At 37.5% G+C, this 23,854-nt stretch overlaps 1 protein-coding gene and 1 long non-coding RNA gene across 9 annotated transcripts in view; one reads left to right on the top strand and one right to left on the bottom strand.

The window, feature by feature from the left end:
• Positions 1-151: 151 nt before the first annotated feature.
• LOC111192377 (uncharacterized) lies at positions 152-11,540 on the top strand. 2 transcript variants are annotated; one of them, XR_002649882.2, is made up of 4 exons: positions 152-247; positions 1,163-1,240; positions 10,811-10,912; positions 11,360-11,540. It is a non-coding gene; the product is annotated as an uncharacterized LOC111192377 (long non-coding RNA). The 2 variants fall into 2 exon arrangements; XR_002649881.2 differs by lacking the exon at positions 152-247 and having other exon boundaries at positions 1,055-1,240.
• mpp2b (MAGUK p55 scaffold protein 2b) overlaps positions 4,372-23,854 on the bottom strand; it is an 86,491-nt gene continuing 67,008 nt past the window's right edge. For 6 of the 7 annotated variants that reach the window (XM_022669173.2, XM_007255146.4, XM_022669174.2 and 3 more), the window contains 7 exons: positions 19,099-19,230; positions 18,111-18,213; positions 12,583-12,651; positions 11,671-11,832; positions 11,370-11,572; positions 10,754-10,882; positions 4,372-9,053 (listed from right to left, as the gene is read on the bottom strand). In XM_022669173.2, the coding sequence (XP_022524894.1) occupies positions 8,877-9,053; positions 10,754-10,882; positions 11,370-11,572; positions 11,671-11,832; positions 12,583-12,651; positions 18,111-18,213; positions 19,099-19,230 (975 nt within the window). In that variant the 3' untranslated portion in view covers positions 4,372-8,876. The remainder of the gene's footprint in view (positions 9,054-10,753; positions 10,883-11,369; positions 11,573-11,670; positions 11,833-12,582; positions 12,652-18,110; positions 18,214-19,098; positions 19,231-23,854) is intronic. The other variant, XM_015607337.3, reaches the window with a different exon arrangement.

Genomic DNA, 23,854 nt, shown 5'->3' with positions numbered 1-23,854 from the left:
TATATGACATATATATCAAATATATATATTTATTTTTGATGTTATATATATATATTATATATATATATATATATATATATATATATATTTATTTATTTATTTTTTTAAGCTAGTTTAGGGTTTTGAAGGGCTGGTTTTAGACAGACTGGCAACCCTGCGGTAGGGTGTCCGGATTCTTGTTAGGCTGGAGGGGAAGGGTGGAGTGTCAGGAGATGGCAGCACAAGGTGATCAAACAAACCCACCATTGTAAGTGTTTTCTTTGTTTAAAAAAACTATAACCAACATATTGCCATAGTTTAATGTGTTGTTTCAATGTTGTATGGCCATTTTCTTAAAAAAAAAAAAAGTAGTTTGTCTCAGTAGTTCATCTCAGTAACTAGCTAGTTGGTTAACTTATATGGTCCACCTTAAACGGTCCAGAGCAGAGAATGCAGCATTTAAGGTAGAACAGAAAAATAATAGAAAATCTAATAAAAGCCAATTTCATCTCCACATCACATAGGAACTAAGAAATGGACGATAAAAAAAAAATCATTTTTGCACTACCTACCCCGTATTTAATGTTTTATGGCCATTTTCTTTCTAACAGGAATAAAGGTAGTTTAATTGTCTCATAAGCTAGCTAACTTCTCTGTTCCACCTTAAATGGTGCAACAGACAGCAGAGGCTGCAGCATTTCAAGTAAAATGAAAAAGTAAGTTAAAATAAAGGCTAATAAATGCTTATTTTAGCCCCCGATCACAGATCAATTAAGGAATGGACAAAATAATGAATGCCCTCTTTCTGAAGACAAACGATGCCACAATGTTAACAAGTTTACCAGTAGCAGCTAGGTGAACTAAAGCGCTGTAACTCTGTTCCAAGGGGAAATATTACACTCCAAAACAAGGTAGTAGGGTACAAAAGAGCAATGGGATGGAGCATTTAAAATCTTGTAGTGTATGATTTAGCTGCATATTCTGGTGCAGACGGCGTCAGCCACCAGGGGGCGCTGCTCAACATTAAGAAATGCAACAGGTGAGGTTCATCACTAATTAAACTGTAGCTGCGGAGTTTAAACTGGTCTCAGTTGGAAAACAGTTTTTATAGTTCTGTTTTAGTTTGAGCTTTACTTTTCTTCATCTGGAGTTCTATAACCCGAGCACTACACTGTTTCAACAGGTCTTTAAACTGTAGACCTGCAGGAGGCAGAGACGGACACACGGGAGGGACGTGAACATTTCAACTCCAAACACTGTGGTGAGTTTTTATATCACCAACACACTAAAGTGTTTACTCATATCCTACACCAGGGGTATTTAATTAGAATTCAGTACGGTCCAGTCAGAGAAAATTTCGCTAGGCCAAGGTCCGGATCGTCGCCATTTTTATACTGTATACTGAAGAAGCCTATAGTACTTCTGTCAGTGTTTTGTCATCAACAACTGAAAGACAAAACAAATTACACATACTAGTATATTTCAACAATATGTATTGTTTTAAATAGGTGTATCACAATAATTAAATTTTCAACCTAAATGGAAACACCCTGAACTTATTGAGTCAAATGTGAATTAATGTGAATATGTATGTTAACTTTGTTTTAAAATGCTATATTTATTCTATTTAATTTTATTTATATGAGATTTGCGCCTGCCTGCCATGATAATTACATGAATGACAAATCATACAATATATGGAGAAATGTTTGCTGAACTTGGCCAAAATATAATCTTTTTTTGAAAACAGCAGTTTTATTGTATTTAATATTATTACTGTAGCACACTTTATTATGTTGTGAGTAAAACTGATGGGGAAGTTGACGATGCTTTTTGTCCTCTGGGGGTTGCCGTAGTTTTGAGGTAGGGTTGCTTTGGGAGCAAAGAGAGCGCGCCTGCGAGCGAGGTTTTTTTTTCTTGCTGAGGTGTTCTGTTTAGGTGGAGTAAAGTGGAATATTTTGCACGGTTGTCTCGGTTGTTTCTCTTTAATTCCTACAAGTAACACCGCTCGGTTACATTATTGTTAATATGTTTAGATCATCATGTTCTTGACACATATTCTGTTGATGATAATGTTGATAATCTGTATAATCTTTACTGGTACAAAAAAACATGAGTACCAAACAAGACTTTCACTGAAAGGTACTCTGCTGTAACGTTACCTCAATATAAGGTACAGCCCCAGCGACAAGCTTTGTACTTGTTTAAGTACAAATCTGTACTTATTTTTCTTAGTGTGTTGAATCAACATTCATTTGAAGGTTTCAAATGGTTGTGTTGAGCTATTCTACACTCACAATTCTTTTAGGAGAAGGTGCTTCCCACACAATGTTAATATTAATAATTATTATTTAGATGTTTTTTTTCTACACTGCATGACCACAGTGCAGGGTGTAATAAGTTATATAACACTAATAAAACAGTGGGGGGAAATATGGATCTACTGGTCCAGCATTTTATTCATACACATTATTATTATTATTATTATTATTATTATTATTATTATGTATACATTATTTATAATCTGGAAAAAGCTGCTCCTGTTTATGCTTACAATCAAGTAAAATGACACAAGAAAAAGGTAAAGGAATTTTATTTACAACCAAATTATTTAAACCATACAGAGTCATATTCTAAAACTGCTAGTATCTCAGTTGCACCTCCAGAGGTTTAGAAATGAAGCTGTAAGTGACTGTTGTGCTAAAGTTCTAGTATCTCTATATTTTCCGCCAGTGTAGTGCTTCAAGGTTAATCTAATTTATTTAATTAATTCAAATGTTTTTAATGCGATTTTTAAAATGTCATAGTGGAGATTGGTACATCTTTACATATGTAAGCTGCCAGAGAGAATCTCAGTAGATATATATTTGCTTCTGCCTTTTCATGTTGTAAATAACTACTTTATTCGACAGTGAATTACATATTTTACTTTTTCACTTGTTTGCACAGTGTTTAACAAAAATAGCAACTGTAAAGTTGAAGGCTGCTTACTATTTGTTAAAAAGTTAAAATGTACTTAAATGTAAACAGGAGCTTGCACATCACTTTAAATAGTGCTGTCTGTTTATATATAAAAAACTTAAGTAATGTAAGAACTCAAAATCTAAATTTGTGATCTTGAATCGCTGATATATTTGAAGAATATAGAATTTTCTTATTTTTTAAATATGAATACAGTAAGCTCAGCCTTTATGTTACATCCTGGTATGAGTACTTTTTAAATCCAGTTTATGTAATTCTTCATTTAGGTTATATTTTCTTTTATCTTATTTTTATTCTATTCAAGTCTAAATCAAACTACTAACCATCTTCTTGAGCAAATATGATCAGTTCTGAAATATTCAGCATGGCTGGGCAAGTACCTTGTTTTTTTGTGCCAATAACTGAACTAAGTACCATGTTAGTGCTATGTCTGGGGTTTAGTGTCTTGACTAGGTTGAGTGCCTTGTTCAGCTTCTGTTCCTTGACTGTGTATCTTGTAGCATGAAGAAAGCTAGGCTGATGTATCTGCTGAGTCTTAGCATCAGCCATGCAGAATTGTGCCCATTGTGGTTTATTCCCGGCATCCGTGGTGTTTTTTGCGGCTAATTTCCGTATTAGCCAACTTATTCTGCTTGATGTCAAGGGGAGGGCCATGTTTGTTTACTTTGTGTTTGATCTTACGGTGCGGCAGCAGACCGTTCTTATAGGTTACCCCATAGTTACAAGGTGTCGCTAATGATGGGAGATAAACAGCTTACTAATAGCTAAATGTTTGGGACAATTTGCCTAGCTAAATTAGGAAGAAAAAATGGCAGAAATTTTGAGGAAAAAAAAAAAAAGCCAAAATGTTTTTATACTTCAGATACTTCAAAGTTGTACCTTTTGCCTTGATGCCAACTTTGCTTTATGAGGAAGAACCTGGATTGGGTCGGTTCTGAAGCTCTGGTTAAGCAAGTGAGCTATGAGGTTTACCGGCTAAACATACCCCGTATCCCTGCACTCGTAGATTAGCTCTAAAGCTAACGTCTTCTCCATCAGACTCTCGGCACCAGACCCTGCTTCACACAGCCCCCCCACACCATAAGTTAAAATTACCTTCTTCAACAACCCACCGCTCTTCTTCTCTGGAAGGCAGTGGATATAATTTAGCTAGATACCTAGCAGGGAAATACATTTAATCAAGCTTAATTTATTTAATTTAATGAATGAATGAATGAATTGAATCCACTTAACATATTGTTGAATTGAAATTACAGGAAGTGGAATTCTTTTCGCATCAGTGACAATGTGATACTTTTAACATACATTTTTTTTCCTATTGGAAGTAAAAACACTAACATTAAGCATACATTCCCTTATTGATGAATAATTAGTAATATCTTAACTTCAAAGTAATCAAATGAAAAAATGTTTGGTAAATGCAATCATTTATTACAGTACTTTACAGGGTAACGATACAACCAAAATCCATTTAATATGAACTGACCAGATATTCTAAAATACATGCCAAAGAAAGTAATTGTTTTAGACTGGGCGTGGTGTTGGCACATGCTGCACTTGGCCCAGATATGAGCCAAGCATTCTGGCCAGAATTGGGCCTAGATTAAATATGATGGACCCACAGGTTACGGCAGCAGTTTATCATTTTGCATATGAAAGACATTCAGTATAGTAATGTCACATTTTCAATGTATAGGTAAATAACTGCTGTTAAGAAAATGTTATACTAAAAAAAATTACATTTATTGTATGTTTTAGAGGCCATATCACCCACCCCTACTAGTCTGTTGATTATTCTTGTGGTGTGACTTGGGTGCAGTGAAACATGATGATGAGTGCAAACTAGGGGTGTGCCTTATTGTATTGTACGCAATTATATTGGCAACATATTTGATTATTGTAAACGATATAATACTCTGAAATATTGTGCCATATCACCCACCCCTAATTATTACACCAGGGTGCTACTTTTTTGCTGATTTTAGCAAAAATGTACACTGTTCTCATTTCCCATTATATATTTACTAGAGACAAATTATATCTGTCCAGTATCATTTATTTTCCTTTAATCCTGGATATATGGAGATATTTGAAGTGCATTATTAGTATCATGACATTCTGCAGCATTGACTTCTGTTACAAATCTGACAAAATTCTTGTATTTTTTTAATCGCAGTTAGGGGTGTGCCATATCGTATCGTATGCAATAATTACATTTAATGTTATTACATTTTTTATTTTGTGTTTTGTCATACCAAGAGTATCGTTATCACAGAAATATCATGAAATGTGATATTATTTTAGGACCATATTGCCCACCCATTGTACAAACTTTTGTTGAATAGCCCACCTCTATTTAACCCTAGCATTCTAATATACATAGCTTTTAACCAATGCTAGAGATGGGGGCATAGTGTTACCCATGCAATGATGCTAATGCATCATTAGCAAGCTCAAAGTAGCTCCACACTTTATTGATAGAATTCTGAGGGCCCTTACATTTAAAATGAGGTACTGAGAACTTTGAAAGTGCACAGGTAGTTTATTAAAAACGCTTTATACACAGTATCTAGAGTATTCTCAAACAAAAACAAAAATCAATTTTGTGCAAAATGCATGAATTCCAGCTGTTGCTGAAAATATCTCTGATATTCATGCATTTCTACAGAATTCATCCGGCAGTATGTTGCCTATCCTACCTATTTGTTTGTGCTCGTCAGTCGACTTATTTTCAAGATGGCAGCACCCAGAGAACTATGTCAATGTACTGTGTCTATTAAACAGTGTCAAAGTTCTCAGTGCCTCAATTTAAATGCCTCAGAGTTCTACCAATGAAGTTTGGAGCTAATTTGAGCTTGTTAATGATGTAAAAATAGAGATTTGTATGAGTAATGCTATGCCCCTACTGCTTTTAGCATCGGATAAAAGCACCGTGTTTCGGAATAATGAGGGGTTGAGCGGAGGTAAGCTTTTGGGCAAAATGTATACTTTGTACATTGTACTATGTTTCACTACACGCCACTACAAGTCCATTTCACACCAGATTTCTCCTTTAAACTTGTATCCATTGCGTCCTTGCATCCATTTTCAGTAGGTGCCCTTTTATCACCCCTGCCCTTCAAGCAGCCTGAGTCCGCCACTGGCATCCAGTCAATGGTTTGCTCCCACTGTCAGCAGCATGCTCCTGCCAGCAGCAACCCTAACAGCTTTACTGATAGTGTTCCAGAAACTTGTTTGGATGTTTGGAGCAGTTTTTCAAAACTAATGTAATAATAAATATTGCAGAATTATTAGTTAATTACAGGGTTCATACACTTTTTAACCAGTATACTTCCATGACTTTTCCACGACTTTAAGGCAAATTTTAACGACCATACGATTTTAAAAACATCAGTGCAGTCATGGTCAGTAAAACCAAAAGTGAACTAAAACTATACACAAAATTGATTACTCTTGAGTAGGCCTAAAATTAATTTGACAAAATTTTGCTAAGCAATGCTGACAATGCTGAATATTTAATAATAAAGTTACTAAACTAACTCAGCTGGTGTATTTGTTAGCTCAAAATAAACTTTCTTCGTTGATAAATTGACACTCTAAATGGAAACGAAGATTTGTAGAGCAAATGTTTGACTTGTTCTAAACTTTCTGGGTATTTCTATTTTTCCAAAACTTATCAAGGTCTAGAAATTGCTATGTTAAAATTTTATGACCTTTCCAGGTTTTTCATGACCGTACGAACCCTGTAATTAGTTAAACTGGCCAGGTAGTGATTTAATTGATAATCCAAACATTTAGTCCTGAGTAAAATGGTAGCAATCAACACAATTTTAGAAACATTTAAGAAAAAAAAAACATATACTAACAGTGAGGATGTCATTTTTACTTGTATTTGAACTGATTGAGAAACACATCAGGGATACAGAACCAGCAGTAGATTCCAATATCAAAAAGCAAATAAATTAACAAAGAGCTATGTCATAGTATTTAAGTTTATTAGACTCAGGAATTGTTTTAGAATTGTGACTCGCCTACATTTCCAAAACAATCCTAAAAAAAAGGTACAGTGTGTCTTTAAATTAAGAAGACGCCCATAAGTGGTTTTCTATAAGTGGTGATTCAGTTTTTCTAAAGGGGAAAATTTGTTCAGTCAAGACACCAACATGGCGGCCATCTTAAATGTTTGAAAATCATGTGGGTACTACTTTATTTACAAGATAAGGACTGGTACACACAAATGCCCCCACAAAATGTTGTCCAATTAATCTTTTTTTAGTGAAATTGCGATACGTTACACACATTTGGAAAACTGAAGTTGAGTCCAAGTTAGGGCTGCAGTGATTAGTAACTAATTTTAAGTGTCAATTTATTTCAGTATTTTTCGCACTTAAAATTATCCCAAAACTCGTCAGTGCACCTTATAATCCAGTGCATTTTATGCATGATTTTTATCAGTCAGGTTGTAAGGAGCAGTAAAGTAACTCCACTGAAGTCCAGCTTTATACAGGAGTTTCAGTTTAGTTTAGCACTGGGGCTGGAGTAGCATTAGCCGCTAACTGCTATTTCCCCATTTGAAAATGAGTATTTCCAGAGTGTAGCCTGCTGCTAACCCTGGCTAGCACTGCTGGAGTAGCATTAGCATTAGCCATTAACCAGGCGTACCGTATTATCACCCTGTAGCTTGCTTCTTACCCCTGCTAGCTGTGATGGAGTGGTTAGCCGCTAATGCTAATGCTCCAGCCTCAGTGCTGGAGAAATTCAGGAATCTAAGCTTACTGTAAATAACGAAAGTGCTTTACTCACCCAAATAAACAGTTTTTATGAGAGAAATCTGTGTAGATTAACATCCAGCACTTCAAAAGAAAGTCTTTTTGTTAATTACAGTTTTGTTTGTGCACTTTAGTTGTAATGTTTAGGTAATTTGATGTAACACATGCTTTTGATTAAGCTATCACGTTTCCTCTTCATGTTTCCTAGGTAATTATTTAAAATTTCTAATTATTATTTAAACAGGTAAGGTAAACCATGCATTAGAACAAGAGCATTGTCCACAGGAAGCTGAGATTGAGAGCATGGCAGCAAAAATTGTTGACTCCTCGACTAAGTAATGACTAAAATTTATCCATAGATTAGTCAACAAGAAAATTATCCTTAGTTGCAGCCCTAATCCAGGATGGCATCTTTGAAGATGACATAACAAGCTTCCCCTTTCTATCTCAGCTTGTGTCTAAATTTGAATCATCAGCTACCAAACTATTTTTTAGAATAGATGTTTCCTTATTTTAAGACACCCTGTATATTTAGTTGTTTCCATTTGGTTTAGGCATCAAATTCTGAAAACAATTACGATTGCAATTACGATCTTGAACGACGTAAGTATCGTTTCTTTGTAAATGTTAGATAATCTCTAGTTATTTACAGTCATCATGAAGTAAAATCTGAAATCACAACAATAGCATTACTCATCTGATATTCCATCTCCTTTATCTCAAAACTGCAAACAACTGTCGATAAAACAAAAGCCACAAGCTCTAAAACAGTAGATCACAGCATCTGTACAAATATACAGTGTCGACTACCCACATGTACAGTATTATTCACTCTCAAATCTACCACACCTTCAAACGAACACAAGTATATCTCCATTTGTTCTTTTCTGTACAAAATAATAAATATTCTTTTGTAGTAACACCTCAGCAGTCTTTGTGCAATAAGCTACGTGAGGCGAATTGCTTCGATCGCGATGACTGGAGCTCATGGAACTACTTTCTGCTGAAAGTTCCTAATGAGAGCTGTAATGATAGCCTGTCGTCCTACCAAACACCTGTTTTCTTAAACCTCATCTGTATGAAGGACCGACTGACTGCTTCCTGTCTGGAGAAAGTCTCTGATCTTTAGTCTATAATCTGAAACCTTCAGAAAACCCAGCTCACTGGCACCCACTGCTGATTTGTGCTCAGTCTCTCTAGTGCCCCCTTCAGGCTGCGATATGCTCCGTCCAGGTTATCATTAACAATGGTTAGGTCAAAATAGTGACCATACGCCCGCTGGATCCGCTCACTCTCATCCACCGTCCGCTTCAGCTCTGAATCCTGTAGAGAGGGACATAATAGAAGGTTCAACACACCAACAGAATTTCTGCATGATGAATGAGCTCATGCACACACTAAGTGTTAAGGTGATAAACATGTTCATGTTAGACTCACTTGGGTGAATGTGGGCTTTGCTAGGGTTTGTACATTGGTGTTTATTAGAACCCAACTTACATGGGTCCTATCTAGTCCCATATGGTCAAACCCATATAAAGCCCATGTTAAATCCATTATCAATTCTGGAGGGTACCCATATATGGGGCCAATATTAAAACCCATGGACAAAACTTTCTAGTTCCCCAAATGGGTGTATTACCTGGGTAGAGGCTTGTGTACTGACAGGATCCTTGGACATTACATGTGTCTTGTTTTATATAAACAGCTAGGCTTTTGTTGCAGGCCATATCTGCTCATCAAAACTTGGTCAAATTCCTTTATCAGGCCTGAATTGGCTCATTGGGACAAACATTGTGTGAATGACCAATTTAATGCATAGTGAATTTCACAATATGTTCTCATATTTTATTATTTCTCATGCTATTGATAAACCTAGTAAAATCCTTTTAACTTTTCAACTGAAATTAACCTAGTCAACAGCATGAATTGAACAACTTTTATATCAGTGTTTCTTGGTCCTCTATATTAATTCACTCCTGCTCCTCTGACAGCGCTTTGTAATGAGCTGATTCGTTGATCATGTGAGCAGGAACAGGGGGTTCAGAATCAAGGCTGAGAAACACAGTTTTATATTTTTATAGTTTTGAGTATATTAACACATGGACTGTTCATTCAAAATATGTTATGGGACGTGTCCTAATTACCACCATAAACGCGTAAAGCAGCCACACTATTACTCACTATTTATCATGTTTATTTAGTATCAATTGACTCCACTCAACCAGCCAATTCAATTGAATTCAAAATATGCTTTATTGGCATGACCTGTGTAATGCCACAGCATGGGTTAAAATTTTAAAAGAAAGTCAGCTTCATCTTAGACAAATAAATAAATAAATAATTAACTGTAACAAAAGTAGTTATAATAGCAATAAATCTGTACATTGTATTATGTTCATTCAGGGTCTCGCTAGTGGTGGCAGGTGTGGGTGTATTGGGTTGCCAGTAAGCAGCACTCTCTGTGCTCTCCCAACACATAGGGCAGCTTCTCTGGATCAGAGAGGCGGAGAAAAATTGGATGTTCCATTTGTCAAATTATTTGTTGGTACAAAATTGGTTGTAATGCTCTAATAGTGGCTAATTGTCTTTGTGCATAATAGAAATGTGTTTTATTCTCTGAGATCTGCATCTAATCTGAAATTTTTATTATCTGAATTATTTTTTTAGGTTAACTGGCAGGCCTGACAGTACTGCTCCAGCAGGTCCAGGTTTTAGTGTATACCCAACTCCCACTCTCTTTCACTCACTCACTCAGCCACACATTTCTCACTTACCCTACCAACTAAGACACCCCCCACCCTTACAAACAATGCACCCCAACAACTCCCTCTCACTTGCGCAGTAGCTGAGACCAAATGCTTTTATTTTCACTTTATCAGAGCAGGAACTAGAACATAGAAAATGTTTCACAGTTTTCCATTATTTGGCATATACTGCACAATGTAAGATTAAAGATACTTCATATATTTGTCATTATGCTGAAATCAAAGGTCACTATTAAATGAATGTAAAACCCAGCTTACCGTCAGGTTTTTGGTGATGACTCCAGCCTCAATGGCAGATCTGTTCATGTCTTTCAGTACTTCAAAGTCCGGAGCTTCAATGAACACAACATACGGGAGAAACTCTGATGTCCGCAAGACTTTGAGGGCCTGCCAGAGAACAAACCCAATATTACATAGGTAATGTTACATTGGCAATATTGTGGTATCTTGCTGTTTCCTGTGTGATCTCATACTCTGTACATCTGCACTGCACATTACTACTGTTTGTAATGTAAAGTTTAAGGTGACATTTCTATACAGTATGTTCTCAGAAATTGACTACATCTATGCAAGCAAAAAGCAGTGCAGGCATTTAGGAGCATCAACAAGGGGTAAAGTGTGGCATGGGCAGTACCAGCAATGCACATTTGCCACCGTTGGATCTTTGATTTAGTAGCCTTACATACATTGTGTCACCATGTTTACATCCAGAAGGTCTAATGTCAGACATCCCTGGTCTGTTTTCTAGTCGAAGCCTCCAGTAACACACACAGTGCACTTGGGCAAGTATGTGAAAAGTTATGTGTATTAAAGTTATGTGAATTTCATGCTCTTTCACAATTTCCTAATCTCTCAAACCAACAGGGAACAGCACCTGTGGGTTGACGTCCAGAATGCAGATCTTTCCCGAGTCCACAACCTCATGGATGGAGTTGATCTTGGTGCCGTACAGGTTGCCATCATACTCTCCATGTTCCAGAAAACGACCGTTTTTAATGTCTGCCTCCATTTCACTTCTTGACATAAAAAGATACATCTGCCCTTCCTTCTCGTCCACTTTTGGTTTGCGAGACGTGTCTGCAGATATATCCAGAGAGGAAATAATCAGTGTTAGATAAGGTGCAGGATAAGCACAATGCTCTGCAAGATGTGTGCGTGCATTTGTGTGTTCTTACAGGGTGTGGTGGTGCCATAGCGGTGCGGTTCTGACACAAGCAGTTTGTTCTTCAGGCTGCGACGTCCCACTCCCTGAGCTCCAATCAGCACCAGAGTCTTTCTCCGGAATGGTGGAACCTTGGCCACTTCTTCGTAGATCCGAAGCTCATGCCTGTCAAACTCTGGGAACATAAATACACCTTGCTCTGGATCAAAACCACACTGCTTGCTGATTTTATTGGTCTCTATATTAAGTTTTTGGTAAAAATAGCAACACTTTATTCACAATCAAGTTTAGTGGCAAGCTAAGATATGGGTCCCATTCACCAGCTAGGCATGCAAACCACTATAAGGGTATCTGTAGATCCTTTAAAGTAATATATTTGTTTTCTTTACTTAAAAAAAAAAAAAAGACAGTGGCTTTAATCCATCTCTCAGAATTTTAGACTTTAAGGTAAGTATGAAGAAAAATAGAAGTCCTGGGGTTACACTAATTTTCCATTGGACCCTGTTGTCTTTGTAGAAACTATTCACTTTTTTGTGCAAAACTGTTCATTTATGTTTTTTGAAATATTAGTTCATCAGAAAATACAGGAATAATGAAGTCATGCTTTTAGTCATTGCAAAAGTGGTCTTACAAAGAATTTTTCAATTGCTGCAGATACCCGGTTTACTCCAGTTTGTAGTCTATTTTATACCAACATTAATAAAAACAGTATTCCTCTGGTTATTAGCACATGGACACTTTCGTTTGGGTGGAAACTGATGAGACATAAGACAGAAAAACGAGGACAAGGGAAGCTGCATCACAGTGTTAACATTGTCAACCAGATTTCTCACACAGGCGGCACAAACGGGCAGCTCAAAGTTAATGACACTGGGGAGAATGCGGGGAAAAAAAGACAAAGAGAGATGGAGCAGACAGGACTTACCTGCATTTTTGGTGGTCAGGTACATCATTTTCTTCTTCTTCTTCCCCCCCATGCCTGCACACAGAGGTCCTGCAGACATCAGCACAGAGCCAGGTAATATAGACAATAATAATAACAATAATAAGAAACAAAAATAATAATACATAAAACATGAACTCTATTTTATAAGAAACCCTATCTCAGAGACTGTAGTCATTCAGCTAGTGCTCCATTTAAACCTTATTAAATGGTCAATTCCTTCAGGGTCAATGATGAGCCTAAAGCCCTTTCTGGACGGGATTCGTTTCTCAGGGGGGATGACTGTGGAAAAAATGTGATAAAACTCTTGCATCCGGACTGCAATTGAAAAAAAAATCGGATCATTGAGTTTTTAGGCTTTCTCGGTCACATGGCATTGCATTCAGAAGATCCTCCATTTCCATTCACTGTGAAGTGTTGTGTTTACGTGGATCTTCGTGGAAACGCAAGCCCAAAGTGTAATTACCGTGCGTGCCAGTGGACAAATAGCTATTTTATTAAATGCAAGGTGAGGAAACTCTGATATGTGCGTCCAGACAGGACTAAAATTACCACAGATTTCAGTGAAAAACAGTAGATAATTCAGCCTGTAATTTTCTCAGAGGACGTCTGTTGAAAAAAACCACCACCACATACATGGTCGTTCTGGATGGGAATAAAATCACAGAGGACCACCCATAAAAGAGACAATTACCCCAGGATCCCCTGAGAAACTAATTCCATCCAGATAGGGTTAAATATGGGAACCATGTGAGATTAAGATGGGTGGTAACAATGTGGCCCATATGGGAAGCCCAAACTGTCCAGTGTTTAAACCAGAGTGAAAGAAGCTAGGTAAGAGATCAAGGTGAAAATATATAATAGGATTTCATACTGAGTTTTGAGTAGCTTTCCACATTATCTTTTCTATTAGAACAGATAATGAAGAATGCAGCTGCAGGAGGAATGGTAATTATAAAACAAATTGGGGCTGTCAACTTTAACATGCATGCAGTTAATCTGTAAACTTTAATTGGACAACATAATTGTGTAACAAAACTGACATTTTGCATAGTTACTATTATGTTCAGAGTGTATATATATATATATATATATATATACAGTGTTGGGAAGGTTACTTTTAAAATGTAATCCCTTACAGATTACTGATTACATCACTCAAAATGTAATTTGTAACGTAATCAGTTACATTACTTCAAGTGAGTAACGTAATCTGATTACTTTGGATTACTTACAATATTGTCGTTTTTTTAAGCCTGAATGAATGTAGCAACCACATCTTGCATATTATTGTTTTATTTTTCCTTCCAGTTAATAGATAGAAAATAAAAATAAAACAGCCTTTTCAATCACCCTATAAAATACTTATGAAACCATTTAATCAAACAATTTTATAAAACACTTCTATAAATTGATGATAAAATCATTAAAAACCAAACAATGTAACAACAACTGTAAGCTAACTATTTGCAGGTTTGCCACTTTCTGCAGGTGGATTTTTTGCCAGGATTATCTAGGGGTGTAAATCACAAGATTCATTACGATACGATACAATACGATTATTTTAGTCAGCGATACGATAATGTAAATTTGTAATGCAAATTATGTCTTTATACGATACAATTCGGTCCAATAGGATTTAATGCGATTACAATCTGTTCCTTTTCTAAGAACTCACAAATGCAAACAAAATATAATTTGAATGTTTTATTATTAAATGTCAAATGCAGTGTAATCATAAACAGTAAACAATAATTCACTTCAACACTTTAATTTCCATTATTTAAGTTCCATTTGAGAACATCAAATGCAGAAGAAAATGTAACAAAAAAAAAAGCGCCTGTTATATTTAGAGTTTACAATGTGTGTATGGATGTTGGTGATGAATAGTCAATCATTCTCTACATTTCCTGATTCAGTAGGGTCTTGACAAACAAATTACAAAATTTGTAATTTATATCACAATGCATTGAAGAGTTACACTGCATTATATTAGGTGTCCACCAGGCGTCTCCAAAGTGTTCAAAACCTCTCCAGTAAATCTGTCTCTATACAGCCAGAGTTTGTAATATTTTTGTTTGTTTGTGATAAAATAAATGAATGTAAGTCTATTTCAGAGTAATATTAATACTTTTTGATGAAATGACAAACAAAATCACACGTATGCGCGCTGTGGGCGCACTTATGTTTAGCAGAGGGAATTTGGTGACAGCGGTTAGGCATGCCCCTCCCCCAGCCATTAGGAGACCAATCAGGGCAAATTACGTACCAATGTTTTCGTCTAAGGGTGGACTATTGGTTGAAATAGGTGTCAATCACTTTTGTGACGCTGGAGAAAGGCTATGACCTGATTTCATTGGATTGGATTGATCCAGCACTCACGTTATTGGTTCAAAAGACGATCACTCAAGAAAAATAGTGGTTTGTGGACCAATAAAAAACACAGAATCTAGAAGAGGACATCCTTAGCTTTGTATTCACGTACAACTTTACGTGAAAATATTACATTGTCTGGTCGCTAGGAGCTTGAGAATATTAAGTTTCAGCTGCGCTGAAAATAAACGCATGTTTGTGAGGAGAAGTGAGCAGGCGAATAAAGGACTTTATGGATATTTTATCTGCGATTCAGTGCTGTATTGTGGATGCTGTGATAGTAAGTGAATTTTCTATAATGTAATATGATGTTATTTTATATACTAATAATATTTTATAAGGCTATTTTGTTGGGGAGGCGTGTTCCCCATGTAAACAATGTGAAAAAACAGGCTGTTTTCAGTTGGCGATTTCTGGCGACTGGTTTCATGTAGATGGTTGTAAATTTGCATGCAGGTAGTTAAATTAGTACTAAAGAATATGAGTCGGTTATTTGGTCGGTGTGTTTAGAATATTTGACGCTTATAAGCATTCTACTTTACATAGTCAGAACGGGCCCGCCGACGGGCTAGGGGGCGCTTCTGCAGTGAAAACATTCTGAGCAGGAGGTTGTGAATCATAGAATATTTTGATGTCGTGATTTATGTGAATGTGATTGCGTTTTGTCAGTGTTGGATTGGAAGACCAAAAATAGAAAAGTACCGCAATGTAATCCATTTATTTTAGCAGAGTAACTGTAATCTGATTACCATTTACTGAAGCAGTAACTGTAACGGATTACAGTTACTCATAATTTGTAATCTGATTACGTAACGCCGTTACATGTAATCCGTTACTTCCCAACACTGTATATATATATATATATATATATATATATATGTATATATATATATATATATATATATATATATATATATATAAATAAAATGTGCACACAACAGTTTTATCCCCTTATCTACTATTTAAATCTAATGGATTCACTTTCTTCTGATATGACCCACTCACCTCTTTTTTTTAAAGGAGGGCGGTGGGTGCTCATCACCCCTAAACCTCTGATCACAGAATCACCCCTGGACAAAACTGCCCAGCTTGGCCCATCTGAATGCTGCTGATAGCAAAAAATGGCCTTGAGCTGAGCCTTATGACCAGAAACGGAACTGGAAATGGATTTCAGGCTGTAACTTTAGACACATTTACAGGAGCTCTACTTGCTGCATTAACATCAGCTTGAGCTGGCACACATTTGCCAGTAGAGGGCAGTGTTTGCTTGTTGTAGATAAAGGTGACATCATGACAAATGCAAAGTCCTTTAAAGAAGCATCTGCATGGTAAGCAGCTGAGTGGCAGCAGCATCAGTATTGGGAAGCTCTGAGGATGAGCAATATTGATGTGTTGTTTTTTTTGCTCTAAAGGATCAAACAGATGCTGAGTCACATTAGGATTAATGCTGCCACGAGGCAGAAGTTGCAGTCGTGTTGACTGACAGTCAGTTAAAGGATTAATAAGCACGTTGTGAGCCTCTTTCAGCACTGTGTTGTTTTCAGAGAGAACTGACTGTTCTTGCAGATCTGTTCTTGAAGACTTAAAGCGCTGGATTAGCAATAACAACTTTAGGTTCATTTTATCTTAATGTAGAAGATATTATGACACGCTGCTATGTAACTTGTGACCTTATCCAAATAAGCACCAAGTAAAAAAAAAAAAAAGTTTAAATAAGGATAAAAATAACTCAAGGTTATTATTTTACACTGACCATACAGGAGCACTTCTATAATTGTACAAATACAGACTGTAGTCCTTCTTTTTCTCTTCATACTTTATCCTTCCTTCACACTGTTCTTTAATGGTCAGAACCCCACCGGACAACCAGATTACAGCTAATTTTGGTTAGTGGGTCATTCTCAGCATTGTAGTAACACTGACATGGTGGTGGTGTGTTAGTGTGTGTTGTTCTGATAAAAGTCGATCAGACACAGCAGCCGTGCTGCTGGAGTTTTTAATCACTCTGTTCACTCACTGTCCAATCTATTAGACACTCCTACCTACTGTAACTTCTCCAACATGTTAACGTAACGTCAGAGACAGAAGCACTGAATCTGTTGGTGCTGTTAGAGTTTGTGTTGCCATCCTCTAGTCCCATATCAGTGTTTATATGATGGGGCCCACAGGATGCTGTTTGCTGGATATTTCTGCTGTGAGATGTTTAAAGTTGTCATTTAATTGTTTTTTCATTCATTTTAAAATGTCTAGTTGTGGTCTCTGGAATGAATGAATGCCATGTGAGCTGTTTTTTGTGATCTGGTATAACGCTGCTTTAGTCCGATGAAGGAGTGGCTCTTGCTCGTGAATATTCATACATGCAACCATAACGCCTCTGATTGGCTAACACTGATCACTGACCATATCGCCTCTGATTGGCTAACACTGATTGGCACTGCGAGGTAGCGAGACGGACAACAATTTTTTAGACTAATAACAGTCTTTGCAATGTCATATGTTAGTTTACATGTGTAATGCCCTGCTTATTGCAGTTCAACCACTGACCTAGTCTTAAGAGTCTCTGTAAAATACCAAATCCACTGAAGATCCTATGTAAACCTATAGTTACTTTCACACAGAGGTGGGTAGTCCAGGTCCAGAAAGTTAAAAACACCCCGGGGTTTTGTTGGCAGAGCCGCCCAGGCAGTTGGTACAAAAACCCATGGTGGGTTTTACTTTTAACTTTTAGTCTAAAAGTAGTGTAAAAGTGGATTTTAGTGGAAGGACACTTTTTTTAAAAAACTCAATGCTAAGAATGACCCACTGACCACATAAGCCCTGCTCTGTGGGGGTCCTGTGGGGTCCAGACCACTGAAGAAAAAGGTAAAACAGAAGGACTGTAAACTGTATAGTAATTATAGAACTTTAAAATGCTCCTATATGGTCACCAGAGCTGACATAATAGAAAATGCGTGTAGAAACAAGAAGGTGATGTTAATGATATGTTAATTGTAAGGTAGATTTTTGCAGTTCATATCTGGGGTCCAGAAAAATGACCTCTTCCTACAAATGACAGTGTTTAATGAGTTCTTTTAAAGGAGTTCTCTGAGGTGATGGACTGAATGTGTTCTCAGATAAGGTTAGTGTCGTGTTCGTACCTGCAGTGCTGAGCTCCAGATCTCTCTTCACAAAGGCCTTCCTCTTCTCCTCCAGCAGCTGGCTGGGGATCAGACCTGCACTGCCGCCCTCTAGATGACACGCCTGTGACAGATGGACAAATCAAGCGAGAATGAAGCTTTTGGAACCAGCATCTAACTGCAGAACTGCTGGGTTTTGTTTACCACATAATGCATTTCAATCTTTCCCTGATTAAACTAATGTACAAAAACTGACAAACTAAAAGATAAAGGTAATTTAAAGGTAAATGATGATCCATTAAAAAGACTGGAATGTCCTGCACACTCAGTAATACAATCTGCAGTCAGTGTTAAGGTACTGATGATATCCACTGTATGCTAATTTAGAATGATATTGATATTAATAATGCATCAATACAACAATATTGTTTAATTTCAGTTTCAGTTAAGTTCTTCAGCACCAAGACTGGTGACTTTTTCCCCATTCAGACATGAATATTATCGGCCTGTACCCTGCTGCTTACCCTGGCTAGCACTGCTGGAGCAGTATTAGCATTAGCCACTAACTGCGCTAAGCACTAGCTCTTTTGCCTTTTGAGGTAAGTATAACAGTCTATAGTCTGCACGTTTAACATGTTAAAACAAGCTATGTGGGATGAACCGGAGCACTCAGGGTTCTTCAGTGTAGCGATGTCGAGTGGCATTAGCCGGTAACCGCGGTTAACTGCTAATGTGCCTTGAAAATCTAAAAAACCAAGCTTACTGTAAATAAACAGAAGCACTTTACTCACCCAAATAAACCTTTTTAAGAGATAAATCTGTGTAATTAAGTACTATATTCACAATTTGTCAAAAAGTACCAGAAAATTAGCCAAAATGGAGAATTTTTGTTCCTAGGATGATTACAATACAGTGAGGCAGTTGTTTAGTGTATGTCACTTTGTTCACAACACAGCAATTAATAGAGCCATGAAGTGTCCTCTAGGCTCAGATGTTTACTCAAACTGACCTGCCACCAGTTGGGGTCCTCCTGGTTAAAGATCTGCAGGATGTCTCCACTGCTGAACCGGAGACCGGCCTCTTTACAGGGGATCAAGTTATCATGAGCTGGGTCATAGTCAAAGTGGCACTTCACAAAGGCCTGAGGGTACACACACAAACACACACACACACACACACACGCATGCACAAATTTAGGTCTTAATTACTATTATATATAATTACACAGTACCAAAAAAATGCAGTTCAGTTTTCAATAAAAAATATGACAACCCTTATCAAACAGGAACGGATTACAGGAAACAAAACATTGAATAAACAAGGCTGATCATGATCACTGATGATGGTTGATTGTCTGTACCCAGATTAAATTAAAAATCCAAAACATGTTTGATATCTGACTTGTGCTTTAATTTACAAAAGAAGATGCTAGGCTAGTCCACACTGTAACAAAGTGCAACAATTCAGTGCACACTAACATACGGTGACAAAATAGTCCACACTGTGTAACTGCAAAAAAAAAAAAAAAAAAAACACATGCCTCAAATTTATCTCTATAGCATTGACATTCACATCTACTTATTACTACTCACACACACACACACACACAGTCATACAAGACAATATATATGTGCATTTCATCTACATCCAAACATAAACAAAAACACTAATAAATAAAAAAAATATATATACACCTCGTCTACTGTCTACACATTCATCTCCATACACACACACACACACACTCACTCACTGTAACCGTGTCAGCGTGCAGTTTCTGTCACTGAATGCTTCACTACTTTAACAGAAGTGAGTGACGTCTGTGAAGAAGGCGAAAAAGAAAGGGAAAAAAAGAGAAGGGGGCTGGAAGGAAGGAAAGATGGGTAAGGGAGTGCCAGAGTCAAAATCCTGTCACCATGGCAACCATAGCGCCCCATACTCCAGTGAAATGTTGCCGTGAAGCACTCAGGCAAAGCCATATAGAAATGAAACCCCTAAGCATTAATTATATTTATTGAATATTTATATATTCCCCTTATAATGAATGCATTCAGCTCATTTACAATGCACACATGCTGACATGTGAAAATGCTCAAACAGCTTGTCTAGTCCCTGTAGAGAAGCATATACTGTATATAAAGAACTGAGCAGTGGATATGTGAGGCAGTGGAACTATTATCTGGAATGACGGTGCTCTATCCAATACTTTTGGGTAGGGGTGAAACAATTACTCGAGTAATTTGATTGAATTGAATTGATCAATTAATTTTCTGTGCCTTAAATCGTTTATTTCATTTAAAAACTCAGAGTGTGACTTTTATTTTGACAAAACTTGCTCAGCGTTGGCAAAGGTTTTTGAGCAGTGTTTTTTGGATGTGGCGAGGGAAAACAGTGTGGTTAGTTTATTAGAACAGAGACAAGTGATCAACTTTTGATGACAGACACCCTTGTTTTTAGCATTAATATATTAGGTTCAGCAAGGATGGTCGTTCCAGCTCACTGGTACCATTAAACACATTTTGTCCCTTCTCCACTCAGAAATGCTTCTGCTTTCTACTCAGGAAGGACTGTTACTGCTAACAGTCTCATCACGTCCTGATATCCTCAGTTACCTGAGGAACAGCTGTTCTTGAATATTGCACTAATGCACAAGCATCACACTCACTGAATGTGGGCTTTTAACCACAACCTTTGGTTTTACTTAATGCTTCTCCTCAGATCTGAATGCAGAGGTCACTGTTGTCTCCACTAAAGCCCATGTCCTTCATGTCTCAGTAATGACCCCTCTTTCAAAGCACGTTTCCTCTCGCCATCTTGATTCACAATTGAGGTCATCTGGACTTGCTCAGCATTTGTAATGCACCCCACAGTGCAATGCAGGAAGCTAATGATTTAATTGTATCAGGTAGTCCACCTGCCTGGAATCATCTGCTCTCATCATACTGTATTCCTCCACTCATTTGTTAAGGCTTTTGCTGTAATTTGTAGAGACCTATGCTTTCCGCAATGAAGAGACCATGCACACAATTGGTCATGAACAGGTGAGGTAACAGTGAGGTTCTGTTTGTGTTTAGAACCATGCTGAAGGTATCCTTTAGTCCTTTGTGTTTTCGTTTGCTTTTCTTAATAAATGCAGGCTAATGTTGTGTGGATTTCCCATTTTCTAAAGTAGCTACTGCTAGCGCTATAGCATAACATTCACACACTGTTTAAGTTTAGTCAAGCAAATACAGGTGCTGTTCAACGAATTAGAATAATTTGAAATAGTGCAATCATGAAATTCTTTGAATGCATTTTTTGTGCAGAAAGCAAATCAGGTGTTCACCACACCTGTCCTACTCGTTAGACTAATCACAGAACTCGTTACCTGGAAAAAAAATTGCTCAGCTGAGCTTTCCAAAAGGCCCATTTAGGCCATTTAACTGTGACACTGTTGTTTTATTGAATTAGAATAATAGAGAATAATTTTTATTATAATTACAATCATCACTTTCTCAGTATTTTGTGGCTGCCCCCTTGGCTTGTATGACTGCCTGAAGTCTCCGCGGCATCGATTTGACCAGCTTGTCGCAAGTTTCCGCACTCACAGCTTCCCAGGCAGTGGCGATGTTCTGCTTCAGTTGGTCCAGCGTAGTAGGCTTTCTGTCGCGAATTTTCCGCTTGACGATGGCCCAAAGGTTTTCAATGACATTGAGGTCAGGCGAGTTGGCCGGCCATGCCAAAACTTCAAGCTGTTTTTTAGTGAACCAATCTTTGGTCGACTTTGCCGCATGAGCCGGTGCAAGATCCTGTTGAAATATGAAGTCTTCTTCGCCGAACTGTTCCTCAACAGTCGGAATCAGGAACGTTTCCAGAACATCTTGATATACGGCAGCATTGACAGTCTTCTTGAGGAAGCAGAGTTTCCCTACACCTCGAGCGGACATGCATCCCCAGACCATAACGCTCTGGGGAAACTTGACGGATCTTTTCACGCACTCGTGGTTGTAGGTTTCCCCACCACGACGCCAGACACGAGGACCTTGGTCACCGAAGGAGATGCAGAAGCGTGATTCGTCACTGAAGACCACTTTCAGCAGTCCACTCGCCGTGTTCTTTGGCCCACTTCAGCCGTTTCTCCATTTGTTTCTTGTTCAGCATTGGTTTTACTGCTGGAACGTGAGATTTGAAGCCGAGTTCGCGCAGACGATGGTAAGTGGTTGATCTGGAGACGTCAGCGCCGGTCTGCTTGTTCCACAAGTCGACTGGCTGATGCCGAGCTGCTCAGCAATTTTAGTTTGGGTCAAGCCTTGTTGGCGAAGGGCTTGAATTTGAGCCACTATTCCGGTTGAGAGGTCCCGCTGCTTACCCATGATTGATTTTACAACTTAGAAATTCTACTCAACCCTGACTTTATACTGCACAGTGAACACTCTTCACAGAAAACAAAAAATTGAGCATTTATTCTAATTCAATGAAACGGTTTCTCCATTATTCTAATTCAATAAAACAACAGTGTCACAGTTAAATGGCCTAAATGGGCCTTTTGGAAAGCTCAGCTGAGCAAATTTTTTTCCAGGTAACGAGTTCTGTGATTAGTCTAACGAGTAGGACAGGTGCGGTGAACACCTGATTTGCTTTCTGCACAAAAAATGCATTCAAAGAATTTCATGATTGCACTATTTCAAATTATTCTAATTCGTTGACCAGCACCTGTAGTACACAGAAACCAGGCAGGGCAGGTAAAATGGCTTAATCTGCTCTCGTTAAAACAGCTCTCTACTTTCTGCTGTACTTTAAAACTGTGCTTAGCCTTGCCAGTTAGCTGTTAGCGTTGCCAGTTAGCCGTTAGCATGACCACTTAGTGCATAGCATCGCCAGATAGTCGTTAGCATCGCCAGTTAGTCGACTTTTCAGCTTTAAAAAAAGCCCCAGGGCAGATAATATACATTCAACATATGTTTACAAATATCTTCTTGTAATCTTTTTTTGGCTATAGTAAGTAAACTTAACAGGTCAAATATCATTTTTTTGTTAATATTTGCATCTCTTTTTAAGCAGGGCTGGTATATTATATTACTATGTAGTCACTAGGTTAAGAATGGTGCACCTATAAAAACTTGGTCTAGTGTTATAGGAAATATACAGTACTTACAGCATCTGTTACTAACTGATGTTTAACACAGGAAGCTTTTACCCCCTGTAGCTGTGCAATCTCACAATCTTACAACACATGGGCAACCCATTTCAACAGTGGCAACCCATGTGCCTCTTGACCAATTGACACAGCCAGCTGGTGCACCACCTCCAGGACAAAACAGAACCATACAGCTCATAACCACTTAAAAAGTATGAGGTTTTTTTTTATTTCACCAAATGAAAAACCTCTGGAATGTAATCAAGAGGAAGATGGATGATTACAAGCCAACAAAAGTTATTCAAAAAGCAGTGTGTAAGACTGGTGGAGGAGAACATGCCAAGACGCATGAAAACTTAAAAACCAGGCTTATTTCAGCAAATATTGATTTCTGAACTCTTTAAACTTTATGAATATGAACTTGTTTTCTTTGCATTATTTGAGGTCTGAAAGCTCTGCATCTTTTTTGTTATTTCAGACATTTCTCATTTTCTGCAAATAAATGCTCTTAATGACAATATTTTTATTTGGAATTTGGGAGAAATGTTGTCCGTAGTTTATAGAATAAAACAACAAAGTTCATTTTACTCAAACATGTACCTATAAATAGAGAAACTGATTCAGACTCTGAAGTGATCTCTTAATATTTTCC

Source organism: Astyanax mexicanus, chromosome 15 (assembly GCF_023375975.1).
Source record: "Astyanax mexicanus isolate ESR-SI-001 chromosome 15, AstMex3_surface, whole genome shotgun sequence".
NCBI classification, from domain to species: domain Eukaryota; kingdom Metazoa; phylum Chordata; class Actinopteri; order Characiformes; family Acestrorhamphidae; genus Astyanax; species Astyanax mexicanus.
The sequence above is the reverse complement of the archived record's forward strand: the minus strand, read 5'-3'. Positions and strand labels throughout refer to the sequence as shown.